Below are 25,735 nucleotides of genomic sequence, written 5' to 3'. Positions count from 1 at the left end.
AGACAGACTTCTTTCCAAACATTTCTGTAAATACATGGGTAGTATAGGGGGTGGGGCTCAAGGACAATCCCAATCACCTCGTGAATCTAAATTCTACACAGATGGAACCATTTCTATATTATGCTCAAATATTCCCTTTTCTAGCCTCAAGTTCCTAGCAACCTACCCTAGCAGCCCATTCTGAAGTTTTGTTTTCTTCCATAAATGAAATTTTTGTTTCTTTTGCACGTAAGGGTGGAGTAATAGATCTTCCTGGAGATGCAGTTGGAGTAGCTAACGGTGTAGTGCGTAGACTAGATCTCAAAATAGACTGTGGAGTAAAGCCAGGGAAGCCAGAGGAAGATGCCGATGTCAAAGCTTTAGCTCTCTAAGGAGGAAAAAAAACAAGTCTTAAACCTTAATATTTAATAACACATCAAGTCTCCTGTCTAAGTCTACATAGGACTGATTCAAATGGGTAGCCTTTTACATATGTAGTCTACATAGGACTGTCATAGAAGAAAACTACAGATGATAATTCTGAACACTTTCTGGAATAGGAAAGATTTTAATGAAAACAACCATTACAACTCGCACAAAGATACTTTGCTGATTTCTCAGAAAATTGGTTTTAAATAACAAATTTTCCTATACCAAAGCGCCAAAAGGGGAAGGGGGAGGCATCTCCAACTAACCGTCCAAAATCCAGACAACAGACAAGTTGAGGAATAGATGTAAAAACTAAATAAAAAATCTAATGAATTTTGAACTAGATCAATATTCTTTAATGAATGTCCAGTATCATCATAACATTTATTATATATTTATATACCCCGCTCAGAGCGGTTCATATAAAACAGAACAGAAACCATACAGATAACTTAGATTAACAATAATGAATGAAGTGAAACAACAAGCAACATGGAACAGTAGAAAAAATGTGGGAAACATTAAATTAACTCATACTGATAGCCCAGTGGCTATATAAAACTTGCTTATTGTCAACTGTAAGGTTAGAGACAAAATATATTTCAATAGCTTCACTTAACCTTCACCGTTCTATATACCTTAACAACTGCAGGAGTTTCCAGTAATTTTAATTCCGGTGCACTTGTGAGGTTCTTATGTAGCAGCACAGAACAGCGAGGATTTGAGTGCAATGGACTAGAAAGCATGCAAGAAGCTCTTGGTGAAACCTGCAAATTACTTCCAAGGGGAGGAGAGCAAAGACCAACAGGCTGAACCACCAAATCGAGAAATCTGCAAATGTGTCAAATTTTCAAAAGTGAGTTGTTGTTTTGCATTAAATACAGTAAAGAACACCCTCCCCCACATACCATGAAGATTCCTCATGAGCTATGTATGCATAGGAGAGTTTCAGAAGTAGGTTCTCAACCTCCACCCCAATCCAGGCTACCTGAAGTACTACCATTTAAATTTGAAGTTGCCTTATGTAGTGTCTATTACCATAGTCCACTTGTTATTTTAGTTTAGTGATAACAAGCTGTCCAAAGCATATTACTCCTATGCCCCCAAATTAAGAGGCCTGCATACAAGATTTATATTACCCATGGGTAGGTTATGAGAGTTTCACTACATCAGGCAATACTATTAGAAGCCATTACTGCTGATTTTAGAGGACAGAAAAACGATTTGCTGATCAATTTCAAGTACACCTATGACTGTTAGCATTAAAGAATTTTACCTGGAGCACTTTCTTAATGTTTTAGTGACAGGTGTCCCTACAAATGGATCAGGTACTTCAATGTCTTCTAGTCTGGATGGCTGTTCCTCAGTACTGGATTTTGAAACAGATAACACCAAGTTCATAAAAGGCACTACATTGGTATATTTACTATGCAACCATCTTTGTATATTAACTAGCAAAACAACAGTCAGGTAAACAAATTAACCGATGGTAATTTCCTCTTAAGTCTTAAAAATCTCCAAATTAAAGCTGTCACCTTTTGCACTATGGCATGATTTTATTTCTCCATCTTCCCCCAAGAAGATGCAACATGTACTGTACCATACAAAGGAATGTGTAGAAATACATGGCTATTAATCAAAATGATCAAGGCTAACATTTAACGGATTAAAAAAAATACTTACCTATCATTTTGAATTGATTTATTTTTTTGTTCAGTTCCCATCCACACCTCTCCTATTTTGGAAAGAACCTTACTGATGAAAGTAGCCTTTGTAACTACATTCCCTGGAGCAATGTGCTTTGCAATTGTTGATAATGGCTTTGGTCTTAAAACTAAAAGAAAAAGTAAAACAGGAATTAAAGCACTAAAACATTTTAAGAGTTTCACTGCTGTCCAATGAAATGAGTATATTACCTTCCCGACGAAGTGAGGACGACAAATGGTACGGTTTGGCTCGCTCAACGGCCAGCTTCCTTTGTACTCTAGGAAGGACCTTTCCGTACTGTTCTAATATAGAATTTCTGGCAACTGATCTCTCTCTCCAACGGGGATCACGGTCATTCTATTAAAAATGAGAAGAGATTAACTGCAAGGGAAAATTTCTAGAAATAATTCAAATACAGGAGAGCTAGATTGTGGCCCAGTAGCACCTTAAGAGATCAAATATTCAAACAGTAAACTGGCATCTAATTTCTACAGATATTATTATTATTATTGCATTGCTATGTTGCGGTTTCCCGGTCTCCCTAGAAGAAGCACCTGTAAAATGGTGGGCTCAACTATTGTCGGGAGTTACAGGATTGTATTATCTTTATGGCCTTTGGTTGTGTTTACAGGGACTTGTACTTGTTTTGAAAAAAGTTAAAACATTTTCCCGTTAATAGTGAGTTGAACGGGTATTTTAGTTGTACTTTATTATGATATGTTGTAAAAAAATTACTGTGAATGTAATGGAAAAGTAACTGTATTCTTTGTCCTGATACACTGTGTTAATAACTTTCACTTTGTATATTTTGCCCACTGTATTTCCTTTTGCTTTATTGCATCCGCTTATGGGTTTGACACCAAAGAGTCTGGGAGATTTTGCTCTAGCCAACTGTTAATGTATTATTCACTGAACTATGTTGGTGAGCAATCGGCAGCATGGCATTTAATTTATTTGTTACCACTGGTTAGTATAGTAACCTCTCCGCAAACTTGTGACTTTCCTATTTGTAAGTGCATGCTGATCAGGGAAGACAGTAAACATATGGTGATAAGAAATGCTGCAAATATTTAAAAAACAAATTCTGGAAGAAAAGATTTTATTTTGACAATCTGAGTCACGGGATAATTGGAAGGGAAAGAAGTATAAAAAATACATGTGTTAGAAAATTTAGTTTTGGGAATAATGAGTATGATTCAATTTTGAAATGGCCAGCTGGATGACTTGCTATTTTCTTTTGAGCTAAAAATGCAAGCAGGGATTCTGGGACAAGGGCAAGCTTGAACACAATACCCTATGAGCTCACTGACATGCAGCGGGCACTGATCTTTAATGATAGACTCATAGAATAATAAAGTTGGAAGGGACCTCATATGCTTCTACTTACTGCTGAAACCAGAAATAAAGCTATCTTCATTCTCTGGCTAAGAAATTGAGAGACAAATTACAGCTATGTGCAGCTTAAACTGTTTAGGAAAGTCAACACACCAATGGCTCATAGCTGAAATTTTCTGAGGTCATTTGTATCAGTATGTCTCAGCAACAACTTCAGGAAACTTGTAATGTCAGACAATTTTCCACTGTTCTTGCTCCAGAAGTACCCACTTCCAGATCCTATCAAATAACTTGCTATGACATACAATTCTTTTAGAAAATTAAAACGTACTTTTGCCCTCTAATACATCTTACACGTGACTGCAAAAAATCACAAATCTGGGACCCATCTCAACAAATCACAATCATGGTTTTACCAGAAGATTAATCTTCAATGACTGGTTCAACTGTAGAGCAGGAACATAGTTGGCACGTTGCAGGTGGTGAACTAGAAGGAACTCATGATTATGAACATCAGCACTTGTCTGCAGAAACTTCTCTAGACATTCCTGGGGGGGGGGACCACAAAAGAGTATTAAGAAGGCCTTCATTTATAGAAATGTGTTGTCGATCAATGACTTTTAAACATGAAATTGTGCCTTCGTAATTGATCCCCATCCCAACTTACTTGTTCTGTGTCTGTGAATGGCAGTTTCAGCAAGTCTTCCATTAGTCCAAGCTCCTGGCAAACTTCGTACATGTGTTTAAGCATTCCTTCGACATTTAATCTGGTAGAATGTTGCCGCAACACACTCCATGCTTCCACCATACAACTACAATTGATTTTTGAAACACAAATTAAAACTTTGCCCCACAGGGGGGAAAATAGCCTTCCATTAAAGCGTACTTAATATCTGACTACATATATCGAATTTATGCTATTTTGTAAGATTAAAAAAGGCACAGCAACAATATCCACAGAGATGATTTTCTTGAATATAGCCCGATATTACCACAAAGATAATTTGCTCCTTCTCTTTACCTGTTGAACAACAAGACAGTAAGATGAAGTGCAACTTCACTGTTGCTGGTCATTGATGGCTTCATCATCTGTATGTATCTGAGCGCTCGCCTGTGCTCTCCTTGGCACATGAAGACCTGAATTATCCTCATGTGTTGCCACGACAATTTGATTGTAGCTGGATGAAACAGATAGGTCAAAGAGTTCTGCAAAAGTACAAAATTACAATTAAGAAGGCTAAAAAAGATGTTGGGAACTACTTATGCTGACAAATGCATATTATTATTTATAGGCAGAACCTAAAGAGGGCCGTAAGCACAAGAAGTTGCACCAGAACTGCAGTCTTCCCCTTCTAGTGATAGCTCCTTTCACATGACAGAGCACTGCTCAAGAGATTCCCCAAAATTTAAGGTCAGCTTTTGAAAGGCAGCAGAAAGAAAGAGGTGGTGGACAAGTACGCTGAAACAGAAAACTGAATCTGGTCTTGCATGCCAGCCATATAGATATGCATACTGTGATGAACAAGAAGTGGCATGACCCTAACAAGCCACAAAAGCATCATACACAATTAACTCAAGGACTGTGTTGGTTTGAAAGCTCTAGTGACTCAGAAAGTGCATGTCTATAATACTATCCACATATCCCATTCCTTACAGCTTCATGATGAGGGGATGGAGCAAAACCAGTAAGAATAAAGGCTTTAAAGTCAGTGTACCAACAAGCAGGAGAGAAACAATTATTCTATTAACATTATAATTTGCAGATCAGGTAGTCAGGAACTAAGGCTTCCTGCTATTAATGAAAACTGACTAGACAATATATGTAGCTATAAGAAGGAGACAAAATGTGGCATAATTGCTACGCTGAAATATGTCACTTATGCTCACCTCATAGTCACCATGATCCAAGCACCAGTAACCTTGAATTAGGTTAACCACGCCAACAGGGATGGCAAAGACAGTTGGGAAAGAATCCACTGTAGTATCTGTTTTGTTTGGACAGGAATGCATGATATCCAAAAGTACATAAATTGTCTGGTAAGTAGTATTAAAGTTAATTACTTAGAAAGCAAGAATTTCTGATGAAGTGCCTAAACAATCTACACACACATACATCATATCATAACAATTCTTCTTCTTCTTTTTTTATAATTTTATTATTTATTATTATATAAAGCATTTACAGAGAAATTGAGAAAAAAAAGCGACCAGCTGATATGGTTTGCCATCTCTTTTAACATACATATTCAGTTCCCATCACATATTATTCCTAATCTAGAAGTTTTTACCATTTTTCTTAGCCAAGTGATTGTTAATACATATGAGAGTATGATCTGTTATAAGAATACATTCTGTTATTATCTTAAATGATATTAGGTCAGTCTCCTTCATAAATTGGCCCTGACCCAAGAGTTACTACTGCCGTCTTGTTAATGCCTATGAAGTATGGTTTGTCATCTTCTTTTAGCATACATATTGACATACATATTCAATTCCCATCGCATATTAATCCTGATCTAGGAGTTATTACCATCTTTCTTAGCAAAGTAGTTGTTGATACATATAAGAGTATAATCTATTATAAGGATATATTCTATTATTGTCTTAAATGATATAAAGTCAGTTCCCTTCATATATTGGTCCTGTCCTAAAAGTTACTGCTGCTGTCTTTCCCACAGGAAGCCAGGAGAATACTCCATTGTTCAACCCATCCTTCAGGTGGTCGCAGAAAATGAAATTGTGTTTTTTGGACTACACTTGCTGTAAGTGTAAATTGATAGGACTTTCAGAGAAGATGATGAGGGGCCTGGAGGAGAGGATTAAAAACCAACATGAAATCAAGGATGGAGAGGATTTCATTAACAGGTACAGAGGAGAGCGAACAGGATGAGGATGATCCTGTGAGGAAAGATTGAGACCAAGCCCTGTGAGGAAAGATTGAGGGATCTGGGAATGTTCAGGCTGGAGAGGTTGTGAAGGGACATGATTGATGCCTTTAAGTATTTGAAAGTTTGTCACTTTGAGGAGGGCAGGGAGTGGTTGCTGCTGGCAAAAGAGGACAGGACCTGCAATAATGGGTTTAAACTATGTGTGGACTAGTATCAGCTAAATAGCAAGAAAAGAATTCCAGTCAGAGTAGTTCAGTACTGGAATCAGCTGCCTAAGGAGATAGTGAGCTCCCCATTATTGGTGGTCTTTAAGCAGCTACTTATCATGGATGCTTCAGGCATTGAACAGGGGGTTAGACCAGATGGCCTGTGTGGTTCCTTCCAACTCTATGAGTCTAGTTTCTGGTTATTATACCAGCAAGTAGCTTACTTTTTAAAATACTCTTTAAATTATTAGTAGTAAATTATGCTAGTCTTTGAAGTGTTAGTGGAGTCTTGCTTCTTTTCTACTGCTCCAGACAAATAATGCTACCCATCTTGATCTTTAAATTATTAGTAATGTAACTCTGGTGTATAAACTTCAAAATGCCTAACTGCCACCTCTGTCATTTGTTAGTAATAGAAAAATGGTGGCCTAGAAGCATATTCAAGTATTTCAGCGGGCTGCAAAATAAATTTGTATCCATCTTCTCTCTATCTTCTCTCCAGGAATCTTTAAAAAGGTGTTCATCTACATGTCCATATGGAAGAAGAGTGAGATTAACTTATGGTTTTTGCCTTTCATTTTTTTCTATAGTATTCCTCTGTCTTCAAAACATGGTCCCCAGATTACAAATTGCAGAATTTACACTAGTGGAACAGTAATCTGGGAGCCATGTTTTGAAGACAGAATACTACTAGGAAAAAAATGAAAGGCAAACCCAACAATAAACTATATTCCATGAGGAAGGACAAAATGACAAAATTTCTGAACAATAATTCAATCTTAACATTGTTTATGGTGTCCAATACACAACTGCAGATAGTACTGGGTGTTCTGTTCCTTATTTCTCATTCTAGCACACTATTAAAAATGCCATTTTGCTCCCAGAAGCAGGAACTGACTTTTTTTGCATTTTCTGGGCTTTGGTGCCATTCAATTATTAAGCTTAATTCTACATGCAGGGTTTTTTGTTTTGCTTTGCTAAATTCTTCAGGTCTGAGGATTATGTTGCTAAAGACAACAATGGCTAAATTTGGTTCACTGCAAAATCTGACACTGCATGCTTAAATCTTTCAAAGGATACAATTGCATGTTTGTACAGTTCTTCTATATTTTCCAACAAGTAGAGATCAAGGAGTGCCTGTAACACAGAAATCAGAAATTTTGAGAGCAATCCTAGGAAGGTTTATTCAGATCTGCTTCAATGAAGCTTACTCACAGGAGAGTGTTCTTAGTGTTGTAGCCTTTCCAATATTAACTCTTGATGAAGCTTCATAAAATCTACTTACATGTAATGTAGGAGGAGGATATTTCCCTGTCCCCCCATCATCTCTTTGCCACAGCTTCACAACAGTATCACCCAACTGAGAGATCAATCCATCAATCATCAAGCAGTCAGGGTTCCATTTACCTCTAAGACCAAAAGAAAAAGAATATTCTAAATTTCCATGTGTCATACACATGTGAAAAAATACCTGATCTTTAATGGACTGTACAATTAGGTAAAGAGCCTCTTGTGGCACAGAGTGGTATGGCAGCAGTCTGAAAGCTCTGTCCATGAGGCTGGGAGTTCAATCCCAGCAGCCGGCTCATGGTTGACTCAGCCTTCCATCCTTCCGAGGTCGGTAAAATGAGTACCCAGCTTGCTGGGGGGTAAACGGTAATGACTGGGGAAGGCACTGGCAAACCACCCCGTATGAAAACGCCATGAAAACGCTAGAGGGCGTCACTCCAAGAGTCAGACATGACCCTGTGCTTGCTTTACCTTTTTACAATTAGGTTGTATGTTTCAGTATCTCACTCCATAAAATATCCACAACAAAAAGGTTTCTATTTATTTATTAGTGTATATACCGCCGTCCTCTGGAGACTCGTGGTGGTTTAACAAAGACAATAAGAACACAATAAAACCCCCTAAAATATCAGTAAGGATTCTAGTGTCTCCCCCCCCCCCCGTTCAGTGCTTGGGCCAAAGAAGTCCTTCCAGTCAGAGTGAGAGTTCTGATCTAGCACATATCAAGGGATCCTCCGATGGTAACTCGGAGATCCCATCCTGGCCTCAACCAGACGCCTGGTGGAAGAGCTCCGTCTTACAGGCAGAAAGCTGACAATTCTGAAACAGCTAAAAGGTTTTGATCTGATTAACCTAGAGGGTCTTCTACAGAAAACCTCTTTGCAAAAGTCCAATTCCCTTCAGGTTTCCTTGAACTTAAGATACCATCTTAAGAGACCATTTTTGGAGAGGGGCAGTTTAGAAATCTCAAAAATAAATAAAATAATTGCTATAGCAGTTATGTTCCTACCAAATGTAATAGAAATGACAAAAAATAAAGGAGAGCAGGAAAAGCACCAGGCAATGTGAACTTATGGCATACTCACAAGAACTGTAACTTTATATGAAGATTTTACAGATATATGATTTTCCTATGAATATAAAACTTGGTCCACACAGAATATCCTAGTGAAACTTACCCCCGCCCCCCACCCCAATCCACAGAAGCTTCAAAGCAGTTTAAGGTCTGTTAATACTAAGGGGCAGGGTCAAATTAATTGTGAATGGAAGCAATTCAAAGAACAGCTTTCTCCCTCCATATGCTCCTTGAAATGATCCTAACAGGTGAAGGAATGTGAATTTGGGTCTCCTACATCCTAGTCTGAAACTAACCACTACCACACTGGCTTTTGATGAGTAGCTGATAATACATATTCTGCTTGCTACCTTAAATCACTGAGTGCAGAAAAGGTCCAATGAATTCAATGGAGTGAGGTTGCACTCCTCAAGTTATATCACAAAGCGGTTTCAAATTCCTTACAGCAGATTTACCTTGATGAGCGCTCTAACTTCTGACGACTGCTGGCATAGAAGCGCTGTATGTTCTGGTAATTGTAGAAAGGTTTTGATAATTGCATGTCTTCATCTACACATAATAAATGAAAACTCATTTTACAAAAAGATATAAAAACCAATTCCAGTTGAAAACAGAACATAAGAGGAAAGATTGTCTTGCAAGCTTTAGGGTTTCATAGCTTCAAACAAGTGGAACTACTTACTCCCAAAGTACTATTTTTAAATAATGCCTTTCCCAAGCCATTCAAAGTGCTCCAAGCAACTCACATGTGAAAATACAAAGGCATAATTCTAACTTATGGTGCAGCAACATTTAGCCAGTAGTGTAATTGGTAATTTGCAATAGCAAGACAGAATGTCAAGGACAGCTTTGCCCATTTTTAGACTGTTTTGAATTTATAGACAATGAAAATTGCATAGCCTTCCTTTCCAACAAGAAGAACAACTTTTCATTTTCAACACTAAAATGGTATTTATGGTGAAGCTTTTATAACAAGCACATTCCATGTTGTCAACTAAAAATTATTTACTGACTGATAACCCAAACATATAAAGCATTTTCTTTGCAGCACTGCTCTAGGATATGTCCAAAGTACAGTCTCCCAGCAATTAAAAAAACTATTATCAAAGTGAAACTACCCAAAGCACAATATGATGTTCCCAAGGGTGCTTGTTTTAGCTGTGCTACCCAATTACAGCCCAGAAAAAATGGACCACTGTTTTTAATGCTTACCTAAGCCTTCAGGAAGAAGACTGGATCGACAGAACCAGATGACCACTTGCACATATTGCAAAAGAAAGTTCGTTACAGCCTGCTTATTCGTTAAATCTGTGATACCTGCAAAAGGATTAATATGTGGATCAATTTTTAGAATAAAATCTTTATTGCTTGAAAACCATTTTTCAGGGATAGACTGTAATCTAAATAAGACTTCCTGTGTTAATATTTACTAGAAAATGCACCATTCTGCTCATTTTTAGGGAAAGTAAAGCACTGTGTCTATGTCACATTTAGCTTTATTTCCTTCCATACTGGTTTTGAAAGAACAGCAACCCTAGCCAGATGTTTACTAGCATGGCCTCTTGTCAAGATCAAGCACAGCTATTTTCTTTGATTTAAAAAATAACAGGGAAATAAAGACCACTCTTAAGAAGCTGGAGATAAGTGATGCAAGTTCCCCCTCCCCCCCAGGAAGTCTTTAAGGGATGGTGACCTGATCTAGAAATGGGCATAATGTCCACCGACCCATGACTGTGGAATTTTTTTTTCAAAATAGAGCACTCTGTCCCACATCACTTCACTGGTAGAATATAAAGGAGGAGGAAAAGAATACTATTCCTATGTGTTAGGAAACTATATGATGAGATGTGAGTATTAGATTTCCTCTCATTTACAAACCTTTTTCTGTGAGTTCTTGTGCCTCTGTTACAAAGCAGTTCAAAACTGTGTTAAGGTTGCTAAGAACCAACTCACAGTGCTGCAGAGATTGTAGTGTTTGTGGATCAATAAAGTTAGATGATCCGTCAAACAGTGGGACACCTTATAAAACAAAGACAAAATTATGACATTGTTATTAATGCAAAGTGATTTAAAGGTGTTCATCTCAATGTGAGTAAATGAAGCAATAACCCAGCCCAGTGATTCAAAATAGTCAATGCATGGTAATCCAACCTTAATACTTCCAACATCTGTAGAATAAGCACTTACATAATTGAACAAACTCTTCTTTTGTGTTAATTACTTTATTCCATGTCCATTCAAGAACAAAGCGCAGGCTGGGGGCAGAATCTGGTTGCTCTTTGAAGAAAACCAAGAATAGAAGTTATGAGAATGAGTTATCTCTAGATTGAATACAGCAAGGGGGTCAATTGGGAAGGCTGGCTTTACCTTCAGCGGTCCACTGCTTGATGCAGCTTGTGAGGAGCCCTAAAGAGCTAGTTTGGACAGCAGCTGATAATACAGCTTTCAACTGTTCTTCCTGAAACAAATAAAAGTTCATTTAAAATCCCACCTTTAACCCACAAGCTCAAGTAAAAAGCGTGGCGAACATACCAATGATACCATAAAGTTAATAGCTGCATGTAAATATTAACCAGACTGTTACAGAAGTCCAACGCAGAGGTGCCATGGAGAAGAAGAAGAAATACATCAACTTCACCACCTGTTCCCACTGCACCAATACAGTCCACAAGGATATCAAAAACATGATCTTCTGGGTATAGGCCATATAGCAAAGCTACTGGCACTGTTTTATTCTCACAAATGTGCTGGAAGTCAAAATAATATTAGTCTCAATAGTCTGCGCACATGCACACTTACACACACAGAGCACTGTCTTCCATGTATTTGTCATGAACTCACCTGACTCAGACTTGAAGGTTGTACATCAACAAACCTTGGTGAAAGCAAGCCTGCTATAAGACATCTATTGTAACTATCAGGAATAACTTCACTTAAAGAACCACCAGATTGTTTTAAGAAATGCAAAGTCTGAAATTAAACCACAAACAGCAGCAATTAACTGTGCACACAAAAGCAATTACTAATTATCAGTATTATTACTATCACTATAAGTGCATAAAACAGAAAAATTAGAAGTAATCAAAAAGCCTCTTATTAAAACCCTTAAGAGAAACCAAAAACAGTTTTAGCAATAATTTTTCCCTAAAATGGAACACAGTGCCAGTGAAATACATTCTATGATGCGTAAGTGTAAGGTACATGCACAAACAGATCTATCCTAGAATTCCCACTGCAAAAAGGCCTGAATAGAAAAAAACCCAAACAGACGCACACCTGGAATAATTTAGTTTGTATAAATGTTAGTAGCAATTTAGTCATTTGGGAACATGTCAATACAGACCGGTATCCCCATACCTATGTGAGCCTGTGGGCCAGTATAATACTATTAATATATATAAGGTAAAGTATAATATGAATCAACAGTATAATATATTTTAGACTTAAGGTTAATAATGATAAAAATACTACTTGTAGTATACTTGCATGTTTAAATTCTCAATAAGGTAAAGGTAAAGGTATCCCCTGTGCAAGCACCGGGTCATGTCTGACCCTTGGGGTGACGCCCTCTAGCGTTTTTATGGCAGACTCAATATGGGGTGGTTTGCCAGTGCCTTCCCCAGTCATTACCGTTTACCCCCCAGTAAGCTGGGTACTCATTTTACCGACCTCAGAAGGATGGAAGGCTGAGTCAACCTTGAGCCGGCTGCTGGGATTGAACTCCCAGCCTCATGGGCAAAGCTTTCAGACTGCTGCCTTACCACTCTGCGCCACAAGAGGCTCAAATTCTCAATACTTATTGATAAATATACTGAAGACTCAGAGGTAGGGAGCTCTTTACTTATTGCATTTATTGTTATAATTTCTTTTGATATTGTAACAATAATTCTTATTTAATGTTCAGGACTTGTCACTGATGAAAGAATCTCACTGAAAACGGATATTACCTGGATTCCGTTTTGACAGAAGTCCTACAGAATAAAGAAAGAAGGAAAACTACAAAAATAGGACACTTTTCTTTCTTTTCTGAATAGAAAAAAGGACAAGTGAGTCAAGGGCTGCAGTGAAAAGGCAGAATAAAGTAGAAGTATCTCCTCAGAGCTTTCCAAAGGCCCTGCTGTTTGCAAAAGAGATTTTGTTGGCTCAGAGTCAGAGGGGGCCAATATTGCCTACCTCCTCCATGAAGCCACCAACTTTACATAGCTTCTTTCTATATAAGCCCCCTGATAACAGCTTTTTGCTGGGCAAGGAAGAAAACTGTGATGAACATCTCACCGACAAGTGCCTTGCAGGATCCAAGCCCAAAGATTTTAAATTCATTACTACTATTTCAGCAATAGGTTCAGGAATATTGAAGTAATTGACAATGCCCAATAGTGAAGTGAAAATTCCCTCTGATATTCCCTTTGGAAGGGAAGAGCAGCTTAAGGAAAAATCAATGACTTCCAAGATTCTTCCCCCTCTCTCCACTGCAGGGATACAATTAAAAAAACAACAGCTACCACTGTTTCATGTATCGTTGACTAGTTTTAATGTAAACCGCCCTGAGCCTTCGGGTATATAAATCTAAATAAATAAAATAATAAAAAAGCTACAGGAGCTCTAAGAAGCCTATTTGGATGAACAGAGAACTTCAAGAGGAACTAAGAAAGAAAAGGGAGATGTTCAGGAAATGGAAGGAAGGACAGAGCTCTAAAGAAGAGTACCTACAGGTTACTAGGCACTGTAGATCAATCATCAGAAAGGCCAAAGCTGAGAGTGAGCTAAGATTGGCCAGGGAAGCCCATTGTAACAAGAAAAGATTTTTCAGTTATGTGAGGAGCAAACGTAAAGTAAAGGAGGCAATAGGCCCACTGTTGGGTGCGGATGGACAAACTCTAACGGAGGATGCAGAGGAAGCAGAAAGGCCTCAGCGCCTATTTTACATATGTTTTTTCCCACAGGTCGAAGGGTTTAGGCACATCTAGAGATGGCAGTAGCCAAGAGATAGTGTCTGGGTGGCAGGTTGACATGGACAGAGAGGTTGTTGAGAGGCATTTAGCTGCACTGGATGAGTTCAAATCCCCTGGGCCGGATGAAATGCACCCGAGAGTGCTCAAAGTACTTTCTGGAGAACTTTCAGAACCCCTGTCCATCATCTTTGGGACCTCCTTAAGGACTGTAGATGTCCCGGAGGACTGGAAGAGAGCAAACGTTGTTCTGATCTTCAAGAAAGGGAGGAAGGATGACCCGGGAAATTATAGACCAGTGAGTCTGACCTCTGTTGTGGGTAAGATAATGGAGCAGATATTAAAGGAAGCGATCTGCAAACATCTGGAGGACAATTTGGTGATCCAAGGAAGTCAGCATGGATTTGTCTCCAACAGGTCCTGTCAGACCAACCTGGTTTCCTTTTTTGACCAAGTGACAGGTTTGCTGGATCGTGGAAATACGGTTGATGTCGTTTGCTTTGATTTTAGTAAAGCTTTTGATAAGGTTCCCCATGATGTTCTGATGGATAAATTGTAGGACTGCAATCTGGAATTTCAGCTAGTTAGGTGGATAGGGAATTGGTTAGAGAACTGCACTCAAAGAGTTGTTGTCAATGGTGCTTCATCAGACTGGAGGGAGGTGTGGAGCGGGGTACCTCAGGGCTCGGTGCTCGGTCCAGTACTTTTTAACGTATTTATTAATAATCTAGATGAGGGGGTGGAAGGGACTACTCATCAAGTTTGCAGGCGACACCAATTAGGAGGACTGGCAAATACTCCAGATGATAGAGACAGAGTTCAACGAGATCTCAACACAATGGAAAAATGGGCAAATGAGAACAAGATGCAATTTAATAAAGGTAAGTGTAAAGTTCTGCATCTGGGTCAGAAAAATGAAAACATGCCTACTGGGATGGGGGATACGCTTCTAGGTAACACTGTGTGTGAACGAGACCTTGGAGTACTTGTGGATTGTAAACTAAACATGAGCAGGCAGTGTGATGCAGCGGTAAAAAAGGCAAATGCCATTTTGGGCTGTATAAACAGGGGCATCACATCAAAATCACAAGATGTCATAGTCCCATTGTATACGGCACTGGTCAGACCACACTTGGAGTACTGTGTGCAGTTCTGGAGGCCTCACTTCAAGAAGGACGTAGATAAAATTGAAAGGGTACAGAGGAGAGCGACGAGGATGATCTGGGGCCAAGGGACCAAGCCCTATGAAGATCGGTTGAGGGACTTGGGAATGTTCAGCCTGGAGAAAAGGAGGTTGAGAGGGGACATGATAGCCGTCTTTAAGTATTTGAAAGGTTGTCATTTGGAGGAGGGCAGGATCCTGTTCCCATTGGCTGCAGAGGAGAGGACACGCAGTAATTGGTTTAAACTACAAGTACAACGATATAGGCTAGATATCAGGAAACACATTTTCACAGTCAGAGTAGTTCAGCAGTGGAATAGGCTGCCTAAGGAGGTGGTGAGCTCCCCCTCACTGGCAGTCTTCAAGCAAAGGTTGGATACACACTTTTCTTGGATGCTTTAGGATGCTTTGGGCTGATCCTGCGTTGAGCAGGGGGTTGGACTAGATGGCCTGTATGGCCCCTTCCAACTCTATGATTCTATGATTCTATACAGATTGTATCTGCTTGAGCTGGGGCAGGTTGCCCTGCCTCTTTATGTTCCCACATGAAGGAGCATTTGGCTCGGCGCACTTTGTCTGTTCCGGATTTGGGCTCTTGTATGGGGGCCAGAGCAGCAACGTTCCAAGTGTGGAAATGGTATGTGATTTGTTCTCTTACTTTCAAATCAGGATTAAATGATAAATCAGCCTGCTAGTGATTTGCCAGAGCCTCTTGTGGCGCAGAGTGGTAAGGCAGCCGTCTGAAAGCTTTGCCCATGAGGTTGGGAGTTCAATCCCAGCAGCCGGCTCAAGGTCGACTCAGCCTTCCATCCTTCCGAGGTCGGTAAAATGAGTACCCAGCTTGCTGCTGGGGGGTAAACGGTCATGACTGGGGAAGGCACTGGCAAACCACCCCGTATTGAGTCTGCCATGAAAACGCTAGAGGGCGTCACCCCAAGGGTCAGACATGACTCGGTGCTTGCACAGGGGATACCTTTACCTTTACCTTAGTGATTTGCAGGTGCCTATGATCGGGAATAACAACTGCAGCATACTGCATTTTGCAATTGTTAGAATTCTAAAAACACTTCAAATACACGTGTGGTATAGAAATAAATACAGCACATGTTTTTCCTTCTCCTTTCTTGTATCAATTGTTGGTGACCTATTAGATACCTTACAGATAAAACTGTCAAGGTAACAATTTGATCTACAATAACATTTGTGTGGGGAAATAATATAAACAATTAGAACCCTCCAGAAAGAGACTAAAAGAGAAGGGGAAAAAACACTTACATCCTTTTGAAACCCTGTGCAAGTTATGTGTATAACTCCACAGTTCAACAAACAAGTGGCATCTAAAAAAGAAAGAATTTAATTAGAATTCTCATTGCTAGCAAAACGAAATACTGACAATATATAAAAATTCAAGATCCTTATTAGTTTTGTTTGTTTCTAACAATAGCCAACATGTAGGTTACACAAAATGTGATTTGAACCATAACTAATTTTATGCTAATTGTATTAAAGAAGATCCCATTATATTATACTGCACAAGGATACAGAAAGGGTATCTACACAAGTTAGAGAACCCACTATACTTGCATCAAGCATCTTATACCCTCTTGGAGACCAGGAATTGATTCCCCACTTGTGTAACAGAAACTTGCTGGGTGATTTTGGGCCAGTCATGCTCTCTCAGCCCAATCTACCTCAAAGGGTTGTAGTGAGAATAAAAAGAAGAGGAAAGCAAGTCTCTTTAGTTTCCACCAGAGAGAAAAGTAGGATATAAATGAATAAAGTCATTCTTTAAAAGCTATTTCAACATGCTTGAAATCTATAGGGAGCATTCTTGTCATTAGAGATGTTACTTGGGCTAGCTTGGATGTTCACACAATCAGACCTGAGTGTTGGGGAAAGGTCTCTTTGCTAATGACACATCAGTAAGGAGGAAGATGCTTGAAATCCCTGCATCAGCCAAACACGGATGTTTTAAGTATTGGGCAAGCAATGATCTGGAAAGGCTGTGGAACAGCACCAACCAGAACTGCTAAAATGATATATATTTCAACTCTTAGTGCTCATTTTCAATATGTTTCTAATAGAAGCACATTTTGCCAAAAAAAAAATGCCTACCAAAGTTATAGGTGCTTGGGTTAAAAAACTGTTCAGGTGGAGGATATGATGGAGGTATACCACGACTTAAGCTTCGTTCATTTACCAAGACATCCAAGATATGATGTGGATTGATCATGCTCACCACAGTGTCCAGAGACCATAATGCAAAATAGGGACAATTATGCAGAAATTCCCCTGGCCTTAAGAAAAGAGACAATAGTTAAGGAGTTATACTAATTGAAAAGTTTCAAAACAGATGTGTGATGTTAGGAAAAACTGCCAGTTCCTACCTTAATGAGTCTGGCATCTGAGCATGGTACCATCGATTCATGTCAAATATACCTAAATAGGTAGAGGGTTTCCCCTGACCATATGTGTTCACTTGCCAGCTGAAGACTGAGACACTTGTGTCAGGTGATATGACTAGAAAAAAAGATGACAGGGGTGTAAAAAAGGTTGCCAGTTACGAATTACATAAATACAATTTTGCAGACTACACCTTGCCCTCATTTTAATTCACACAGGAACGTTAACAAAAGATCCATGAAGATTTCTAAAATTATAACATGCAATACTATTGGACTCATGTGTGTTGATTCCTTCCTTCTTGTGCAGAGCTACACACTTTGATCATGGTTTCATTTGCTTTAACATCTGGATACATGTCTCAAGAAATTGGTGTTTCCCCCTTATAAATTAGGCTCTGTAACTCTGTGGTTAAACCACAGTTTAGGATTCAAGTTTGTAAGGAGGAAAAAAGCTACAATTTCCCACAACACCTGCATTCCAACAGGACAGGCAATTGATGCTTGATCAGACTGGGAAGTTTTCAAATGAAGTCCATGCATGAGAGTCAACAGAAGTTAAGCAAGCAACTATCTGTGCCAAATCACAATTTAATTACAGCTTGTACCAACCTTCATTAATACCATCTTCTCTATCAACGTGACTTCGAAATTTTTCTATAGTCTGACAGCCAATCAATTTGGTGTTGCTTGTCTGTCCTCTCAAAGAGAAAACACCTCCCGTAAGGTCTAAGTTGTACCTTTCTTCACAATATTCCAAACCCTGAAATAAGTGATTACATGAAATAAATACGCAGAATTCAGACTAGCAGAATTTTAAGGTTCCATGTTTTTATGAATAGGACTTACTATTCTAATTATGATATTTCCTAAGATCATAGCGACCTTTACCTTTGTAAGGTAAATTATATAAGCAAAAGGGCTGAGGGACTTCTTAATCTACACAAAAGCACAGGTATAGTGTCAACTGTTGACAGTTTTCACATTTCTAAAATTGCTTAAACGTCTTGTATTTGATAGATTAGGCTTTCTGTCCAATAACAGCTTATGAAAAGATTTGCTGAACTTCAAGTGACACAGAAGTAATCAGTATTCACATTAAGAGCACAGGCAGTATACTTATTGTGAAGCCTTCATTTTTTAGCTCTACCTGATCTCATCATATTTACTATGGACAACAGCAGCTCCTGAATGATGCTGTGTACCATTAACTAAGGTATTTCCACCACTAATCAAGATACTTCATCACAACCCCCTCCCCCTAAAAAACTACCATATTATTACTGTCTCAGAAAGTGCTGCGGACACATTATCTTTTTTTCTCAGAGGAGAACGCCATCCTTATCCATTGTTGTTGTTCCTCTATATATTTCTGAAACAGCCTAGGGGGTGGGACGTGTTCACCTGTCCAAGTTGGAATAGGGCCAATCAGAGTTTAGCCAGTTTTGCCCTGATTGGCGTTACCACCTTTATCAATGGTCAGGCATGAAATAAAAACGGCATATATAAAATACAAGAATTACAAAGATTATTAAAAACAAGAGTTAGCTCCTATACATAAAATGGACCTTAGTCAATTCTGTGGACCAGAAGGCCAGATAAAACTAATTGAGGCCTCTAATATTTCAAAAGCAGGCCCTGGTCAAGGTAAGCACTAAAAGTGTCCAGTAAGTGTCATGAAGGAGCCAACCATCATCCAAAGTATCCTGCAGGTCAAGTAGATTAGGACAGCTACACATGTCAAACCAGTCTTTGAAGTCAGACTGGAGATCAGGCCTTGAGACTTCCAAATCCTACTCCAATCCTCTCTAACCAATATACCACACTGGCCTCCTTCTGGGGAATACTCTGCACAATGTGTGTATCTGTAGTATTTGTTGTTAATGTGGACGTTCTACTATTGCTTGATGGTATTCTAGCTGCTTGAATTCATAATTCCCCTCAATAAATGTTGTTTTTGGCTATCAATAGTCCCAATATTCCTTCCGAGTTTGGAGAAGAGCTTTACCACCATGTCATTTTGATTCTCTTTGGTGTTTGTATAGGGAAGACCCACAATGATCAATTATTGCTAAATGTACTCAGCCCTAGATATGATATACACAGAATAAGCAACAAGAAGACATTGTGAGGTCTTAAGAGTTATGAGAAACTCCACTTACTTTGTTAGGCAAACTACTTGTAAGGGAATGAATTCTTCTAGATTTGCCAGCATGTTTTGTTTAAGTTAAAGTGAACAAATATAAAGTTGCAGAAGATGGGAAAGCTCTATGAAGAGAAATGAAGCATGCCTGGAAGGCAGAATCAAGGACTAGCTAATCACTTCAATTTATACATTTCAACAGCCAACTCTGATATTACAACTGGAACTGATTCTGTGTGTTTGGCTCTTTGGAGAACTCCAGTTTCATATGTGCATTCTCCTTATCAAAAGAGCACAGTGGTTGTGTCAAGACTCCCCAAGGTATAACAGCAACCAAATATGGCTTAAGCACACTATAATGAGCTGTATTTCCTGCACCCTCCTCATGACAACACATTTTTTGAAATGGCCTTTAATGTACACTCCAGGAGTTTAACTTCCAAGCACAAGTTATTGTGCAGCTGCTTATCTGTATATATTCAATGCAACAAGGAGATAATGTGGCAGGAATGAGAATTAGTGACATCAGTAGAAAGTATATTTCTTGCTTGTGTCAATTATACAGAGCTAACCGACAAAGGTTTCATTATACAGAACAGTTTTTCTTTATAAAACTGCAAACTGTGAATAACAGCTATTAAAAGTTTTCTAAATAAATTCAATAAAAGCAGTATATAAAACAAAGAAGTTAACCAGCATGTGAAAATAATACAGATATTCCAGTGAGCCTAATAAAAGTGAAACCTGTCTCCCTAAACTCCAAATCGCCTTATTCCAATTGTTTCTGATTAGCAGGAATAGGGAATTAAGACTATACTGCAGCACCACTGGAGCTTCTATTTCACCATCATGTCCAATAAAAATAGTACTTTATTATAGAATGCTTTACCTCATACATGATTTGTCCTGATGCCAAACGTCTTCTGTCACTGAAGGCCAACTGCAGCAAATGTAAACTGACAACATCCCCTTCACTAAAATAAAATAAATCACAAGTTTCAGTCAAGAAGCTGACTAACAAAAGCACCTAAAACTGCAGAATGAAAGCAGCCATCATTATAATTTAAGGACATTAACCATGTAAACCACAGTCTTAATCCCCTGCCACAATCTGTCATCTTTATCCAGCTGTCTTGGTTGCAGGAGTTCACACAGAAATCTCTTGCTTGGATCAAAACACCTAGTCATTTTAACTGAGGAAGTTGATCTGCACAACCATGGGTTATTGCTGGAAGAACTTTATATAGTCCCCCACACAAGAGATCTGTACACATTTAGGAGGAAACAGCACTGCAAAATAAGGCTTAGTATAACTCTTTAATTTCGATCTCAGGGGCATTGAGTGACTCAAAACTGTTTAAAAAGGCTGCAATATTCAATCTTCTGAGCTATACTCCTAGCTGGAATGCTCCCAAAGAAGCGCAGGGAGATCAGCTAAAATCAATAAAATATTAAGAGCTAAAATTAACATTGGTAGTAAAGCAAAAACATAGGGTAGGAGATAACTGAGATGACACAGTATTGAAACAGCACCAACTCAGATTAAAAAGAACACAATATAGTTTCAGGGAAACACAGAAGACCGAAACTGACTGCTGCAAACTCACTGCACAACTAAATGTACAAGTTAAGCTTTTAGCAAAATTCAAAAATGCAGATAAAGACTGAGGTTCTTTAAAAAAAACCCTTTCATGCATTTAACTTAATCAGATAAGCGAATATGTATAGCACCTAGAAAAAAACAACAAAATCTGTTGTTAAGACTAAAACTGTCAATTTTCACTCACCTTTCTTGTGTTGACTGAACAGCCCACAAGTAACAACAATTGCGGGGATCATTTTCAGGTTCCTGAAAAGTCACAGCATAGACTGGAATCCTACCTCCTTCTAACTGGGAGTGGTATCTAGATACAAGAAGAGAAAAAGATGAAAAACATCTACCGATCTGTTTCTTCAGTGCACTGGAGACTACATACTGATAGTACACTGGAAACACTTTTGTTATGTATTGCACACAAATCCACCTAACATACACTGGCTCCATGTTGAGGATAAAAAGGGTACCCAGTGGGGAGAAAGGGAGACTATAAATGAAATAAACAATTGCAGAATTTGACTTGATACTAGCAGAGGAAACGAAGCATTTTGCATCAGAAACCAGCTAATGGAGGAGAGCTCCTGGAGTTCTCATCCTGCTGGGGAACCTCCTGATGGCCAATGGATGGGACACTGGAGGTTCAGCCACTGAAGGGCCAAATAGATTGGGGGGGGGTAACTTGGCAGCTGGAGGATCCTGGGGAGGTTTCCTCACAGGTAAATCATGGTGTGTGTGAATCAATCACAGATCCCCTGCATACTCATCAGGGACCCTCAGGGTCCCTGGATTCCTGGTTGGGAATGACTGCCCTAAGAGCATAGAAAGGCTATTTTATTTAAATAATTTTAGCAATCAATATTTCCTACTTTATAAATAAGCATACAGTTGTATGTCAGTCCCATTAATCACCTAATTTATTATTAATACTTATTGTTAATACTTAGCTGTTTCACAGCCTTATCAATGGTCTGATAGGGAAGGAAACTTCATGTACGTGTGTTCATCCAACTGTTCAGAATATTTCAGAATGTCAGGGGACAAAACAGCTAAATGTCAACAGGTCAGGTGCAAAACTTACTCTCCATTGGGGAAAGGGAGACCATTTTTGTTAATGTCCTCTACCATGGCAGACAACCTACATTGTACCCAGTGCTCTTTCAGGGTGGTGCAGTGCATTGCAGAGAGAGTGAAAACGTGAGAAAGTTCCATTCTGTGAGTGGAACACCATGCACAGGGTATCATATCCAATCCCAATTATTTCAATGTTGTCATCTTAAAATGGCCCTTAAATAAAACAAGACTATTTCATATGTCACTCGTACAATTTATAGAAGCCTCATGTAAGCTTACTACTACAACCTTACTACAATAATGAATTCAAGAACTACAATTAATGCATCATTAGAAATGTCAATTTCAAATTTATTAAATGTAGCCATGTCTCATATAAGTATACTTACTCTTTCTTCAAAGTTTTCATGTTCCATAGTGAGAGGTAACCATCAGAACACCCCACGACCAATTGGTTGATCCTGTGTATATATGAGAGAGTTTTCACAGCAGTTCCGGATGGGTTCAGTAGTTGGAAACAAAGATGCCGACCTCTCCTTGTGATGGTGTCCCTTATTTGTGGTATTTCAGGCGGAATTCCGGTGATAACTTCTAGGTCTGCACACATAGTATATTGCAACATAAATTCAACATTAAGCCATGCTATAAAAGTACATTATTTTAAAATATATATAGTTCAGCAAACAAAGCATACATTATTAGGTATTTCAGAGGATTCATTAGATGGCATAGCTTGTACATGAGACTGGCTGTGCTATGTGAGGCTACAGATCTAAATCTCATTTTATCTAGTGCAACATAGTATGGCTAAGCAGTATTCCCAAACTTAGTTCATACATTTGCAATATCTGCATACCCCACAAGGATGTTGTAAATATTAGTATTATAAACATGAAGTGCTTTGAACAATCCAAGTGCTATTTAAACAGTATAATAATTATTAGTCTGAATATTCTAGAAGAACTGAATGTGAGAGGTAACTAATATAATAGGATTATTATGTACTATGGTGCAGACTAGTGTGATGTTTTCACTACCAATAACCCCACCCACAAAAAGAAACATATATGAACTGTACAGGTTGGTAGGAGACAGTCATCCAACTGGAGACAAGCTTAATTTTAGGAGAATAGACAAACTGCCTAGCCACATTCCCTCTGACATTAGCTAGAATACTAGTAATGTTCTACAAAATTTAGCTACTTTGTTTTTAAAGATGCAAGCAAAATATTATAGAGAAAAGTAAACTGGATTTACCAGATGCCTCTATTTCACTCTGGTTACATGACAAGTCATCTAAACAAAGATCAATCAGAAGGACATGTCCAACATCTGTAACCACAGCTGCCACACCAAACAACCACCTGAGACTCTGGTGTAAGTGTTGGGTTGTCAAACTGGCTCCTCCATGGTTAATTATGGGTTCTATTGCAGTAACCTATAAGAAAACAAAGTGTTATTTAAGAGGATTACTGAACTGTAAAATTATACAAGTAGTCTAGCTTGTTTGTTATATTGTTGTACTCCAACACTGCAGTCTTGGAAAGTTTAGGATTGCACTAAAGGTCCCAATATACCATGAGAAGCTGCACAAAAGTGGTCCTGCTTACTTTTATTTTTAGCACAGTAAGAAGGTTTGTCTAGCGCCTGGGCATAACCAAATAACTGTTCTGCCTATTTCCTAAGCAGGGGAAACAGAAGTGTATGTAAGTACTAGAATGCTAGCTAAACAGCATCAAAAATTATATCACAGAAAAAGTTCTCTCTGTGATTCAAACCAACGTGTTATATTGCTCAGGTGCTCATAAAATGACAAACAGGATTGCATTAATTCTTCAGCCGTTTGGATCATGGGGTTAACATTTAGAAAATACAGTTTCAGTGCGGTAGATAAGAATGGCAGCTTATTTCAATGGCTAAGAAATTTCTAGAGCTATTTAAAATCATTCTGAAGCTAACGAGATTTGATACATGTCATTCCAGCCTGTATATCAACTACATTAGCTTATATACATAGACAGAGTTAAGCCTTTTTGAAATTTCTGATCACCAGCTAACCAAAGGTCTATTAAACTACCGTGTTGTATAGAAGCCATCACTGACTGGACATATTCCCCTTCCCATGAAATAATTTTCTTTCTGCATATACCACCACTATCCGGATTCTGCCTATTTACAAATCTTAGTCCTTCAAAAAACACACACACAAAACAAAAAGTTTTCTGTCACAGAATCAGTGAAGAGTCTCTGTTTCACAGAACGTATCACTGGGTCTGCAAAGCAAACTAACAAAAAACAGAAGGGAGGAAACCAAACAATCCTTCCTTGACTTCAATGTATCAGTTGCTGTTTCCCCTATATCATTTAGAAATCAAAGTGCAGTCTTATATGTTACTTGGGTTTTAGTATTTAATCTAAATTGGGAGCAGGCCTTGGGTTTGTGAACTTCCTTTTCCACCTTCTTAAAGCATGAAGAAACTTATACCAGTAGATCTGCTGTTTGTCAGAAAATGGAATCTCCATAATTGTGAAAATGAGATTATATCACTAATTCTAGACAACTTAATTTCACATGGCTTCCAGAGGGAAATGGAATGTTTGACAGCTGACAGGATTCAATTTAAAATATTATACAACCAGACAAGGTAAGGGTTGATGTATAAGCCTAGAACTTGGGTTAATATAAAATACAATTTTTGGCTAATACCATTAAAAAAAAACACTATTAAAGCACGCATTTTACAAAGTGGGAGAATAAAGTGAAACTAGAATTCTTGTTCTAAGTTAAAGCTAAAATGATCTGTCAATTATATTTGATGGAAACTAAAGGTTGGGCTATTTTAAAATACTTCTTATTCTAGGATACATTTCTGTAATTTAGGCATGTCAAGTAAGTACTACATTGGATCACTAGAGTACCACCAATAACAATATAATGTATCCAAAGTTCTGAAAGTTACAATCCTTTTAAATGAACTGGTGATGAAAATTTGCCTGTACACTGAAGAAAGAATTCATTAAAAATCAATGCAGTTTTTGTCACCCAGACCTCAAAGTGTTTTCTAATGAATTAATTTCTCATCTAATTCTCACTTTTAGACATAAACAGTTCCTTCTCTCATCCTCTTCATTTGCTTGTTTTTCTTCCCAATGGTACCAACCAGATCTTGCATTTTCAAGATGTTTTCATTTTGATGATCTAAAATGGTGAAGAAAACTCAACCCAACAGAGAAAAAATGTAACAAGCAAATGAATATGTCTATTGGGATTCCAAATGAACTTGCCTACACAGGTCTTGGCAGCAGTCAGAAAGAAATTGCAGCAGTAATTCAGGCACCCTAATCCCTTTACTTTTTTTGATATTATTTTCTTAAGATAAAGATAAAGGTATCCCCTGTGCAAGCACAGGATCATGTCTGACCCTTGGGGTGACGCCCTCTAGCCTTTTCATGGCAGACTCAATACGGGGTGGTTTGCCAGTGCCTTCCCCAGTCATTACTG

General features: G+C 38.4%; 1 protein-coding gene across 4 annotated transcripts in view; it reads right to left on the bottom strand.

The window, feature by feature from the left end:
• AHCTF1 (AT-hook containing transcription factor 1) overlaps positions 1-25,735 on the bottom strand; it is a 70,849-nt gene that overhangs the window by 25,298 nt on the left and 19,816 nt on the right. For all 4 annotated transcript variants that reach the window (XM_077344282.1, XM_077344283.1, XM_077344278.1 and 1 more), the window contains exons 4-28: positions 23,491-23,671; positions 22,623-22,830; positions 21,353-21,469; positions 20,455-20,539; positions 18,035-18,185; positions 17,408-17,540; positions 17,136-17,317; positions 16,296-16,357; positions 11,751-11,879; positions 11,277-11,367; positions 11,097-11,186; positions 10,788-10,928; positions 10,122-10,226; positions 9,365-9,458; positions 7,830-7,953; positions 7,625-7,681; positions 5,338-5,484; positions 4,472-4,656; positions 4,118-4,262; positions 3,867-3,998; positions 2,325-2,472; positions 2,092-2,242; positions 1,685-1,777; positions 1,047-1,239; positions 167-367 (exon numbers count right to left, since the gene is read on the bottom strand). In XM_077344282.1, coding sequence (XP_077200397.1) covers positions 167-367; positions 1,047-1,239; positions 1,685-1,777; positions 2,092-2,242; positions 2,325-2,472; positions 3,867-3,998; positions 4,118-4,262; positions 4,472-4,656; positions 5,338-5,484; positions 7,625-7,681; positions 7,830-7,953; positions 9,365-9,458; positions 10,122-10,226; positions 10,788-10,928; positions 11,097-11,186; positions 11,277-11,367; positions 11,751-11,879; positions 16,296-16,357; positions 17,136-17,317; positions 17,408-17,540; positions 18,035-18,185; positions 20,455-20,539; positions 21,353-21,469; positions 22,623-22,830; positions 23,491-23,671 — 3,345 coding nt within the window. The remainder of the gene's footprint in view (positions 1-166; positions 368-1,046; positions 1,240-1,684; positions 1,778-2,091; positions 2,243-2,324; positions 2,473-3,866; positions 3,999-4,117; positions 4,263-4,471; positions 4,657-5,337; positions 5,485-7,624; positions 7,682-7,829; positions 7,954-9,364; positions 9,459-10,121; positions 10,227-10,787; positions 10,929-11,096; positions 11,187-11,276; positions 11,368-11,750; positions 11,880-16,295; positions 16,358-17,135; positions 17,318-17,407; positions 17,541-18,034; positions 18,186-20,454; positions 20,540-21,352; positions 21,470-22,622; positions 22,831-23,490; positions 23,672-25,735) is intronic.

This window comes from Paroedura picta, chromosome 1 (assembly GCF_049243985.1).
Source record: "Paroedura picta isolate Pp20150507F chromosome 1, Ppicta_v3.0, whole genome shotgun sequence".
Lineage (NCBI taxonomy): Eukaryota > Metazoa > Chordata > Lepidosauria > Squamata > Gekkonidae > Paroedura > Paroedura picta.
Note: the sequence above shows the minus strand (reverse complement) of the source record. Positions and strands in the feature narration are given on the sequence as shown.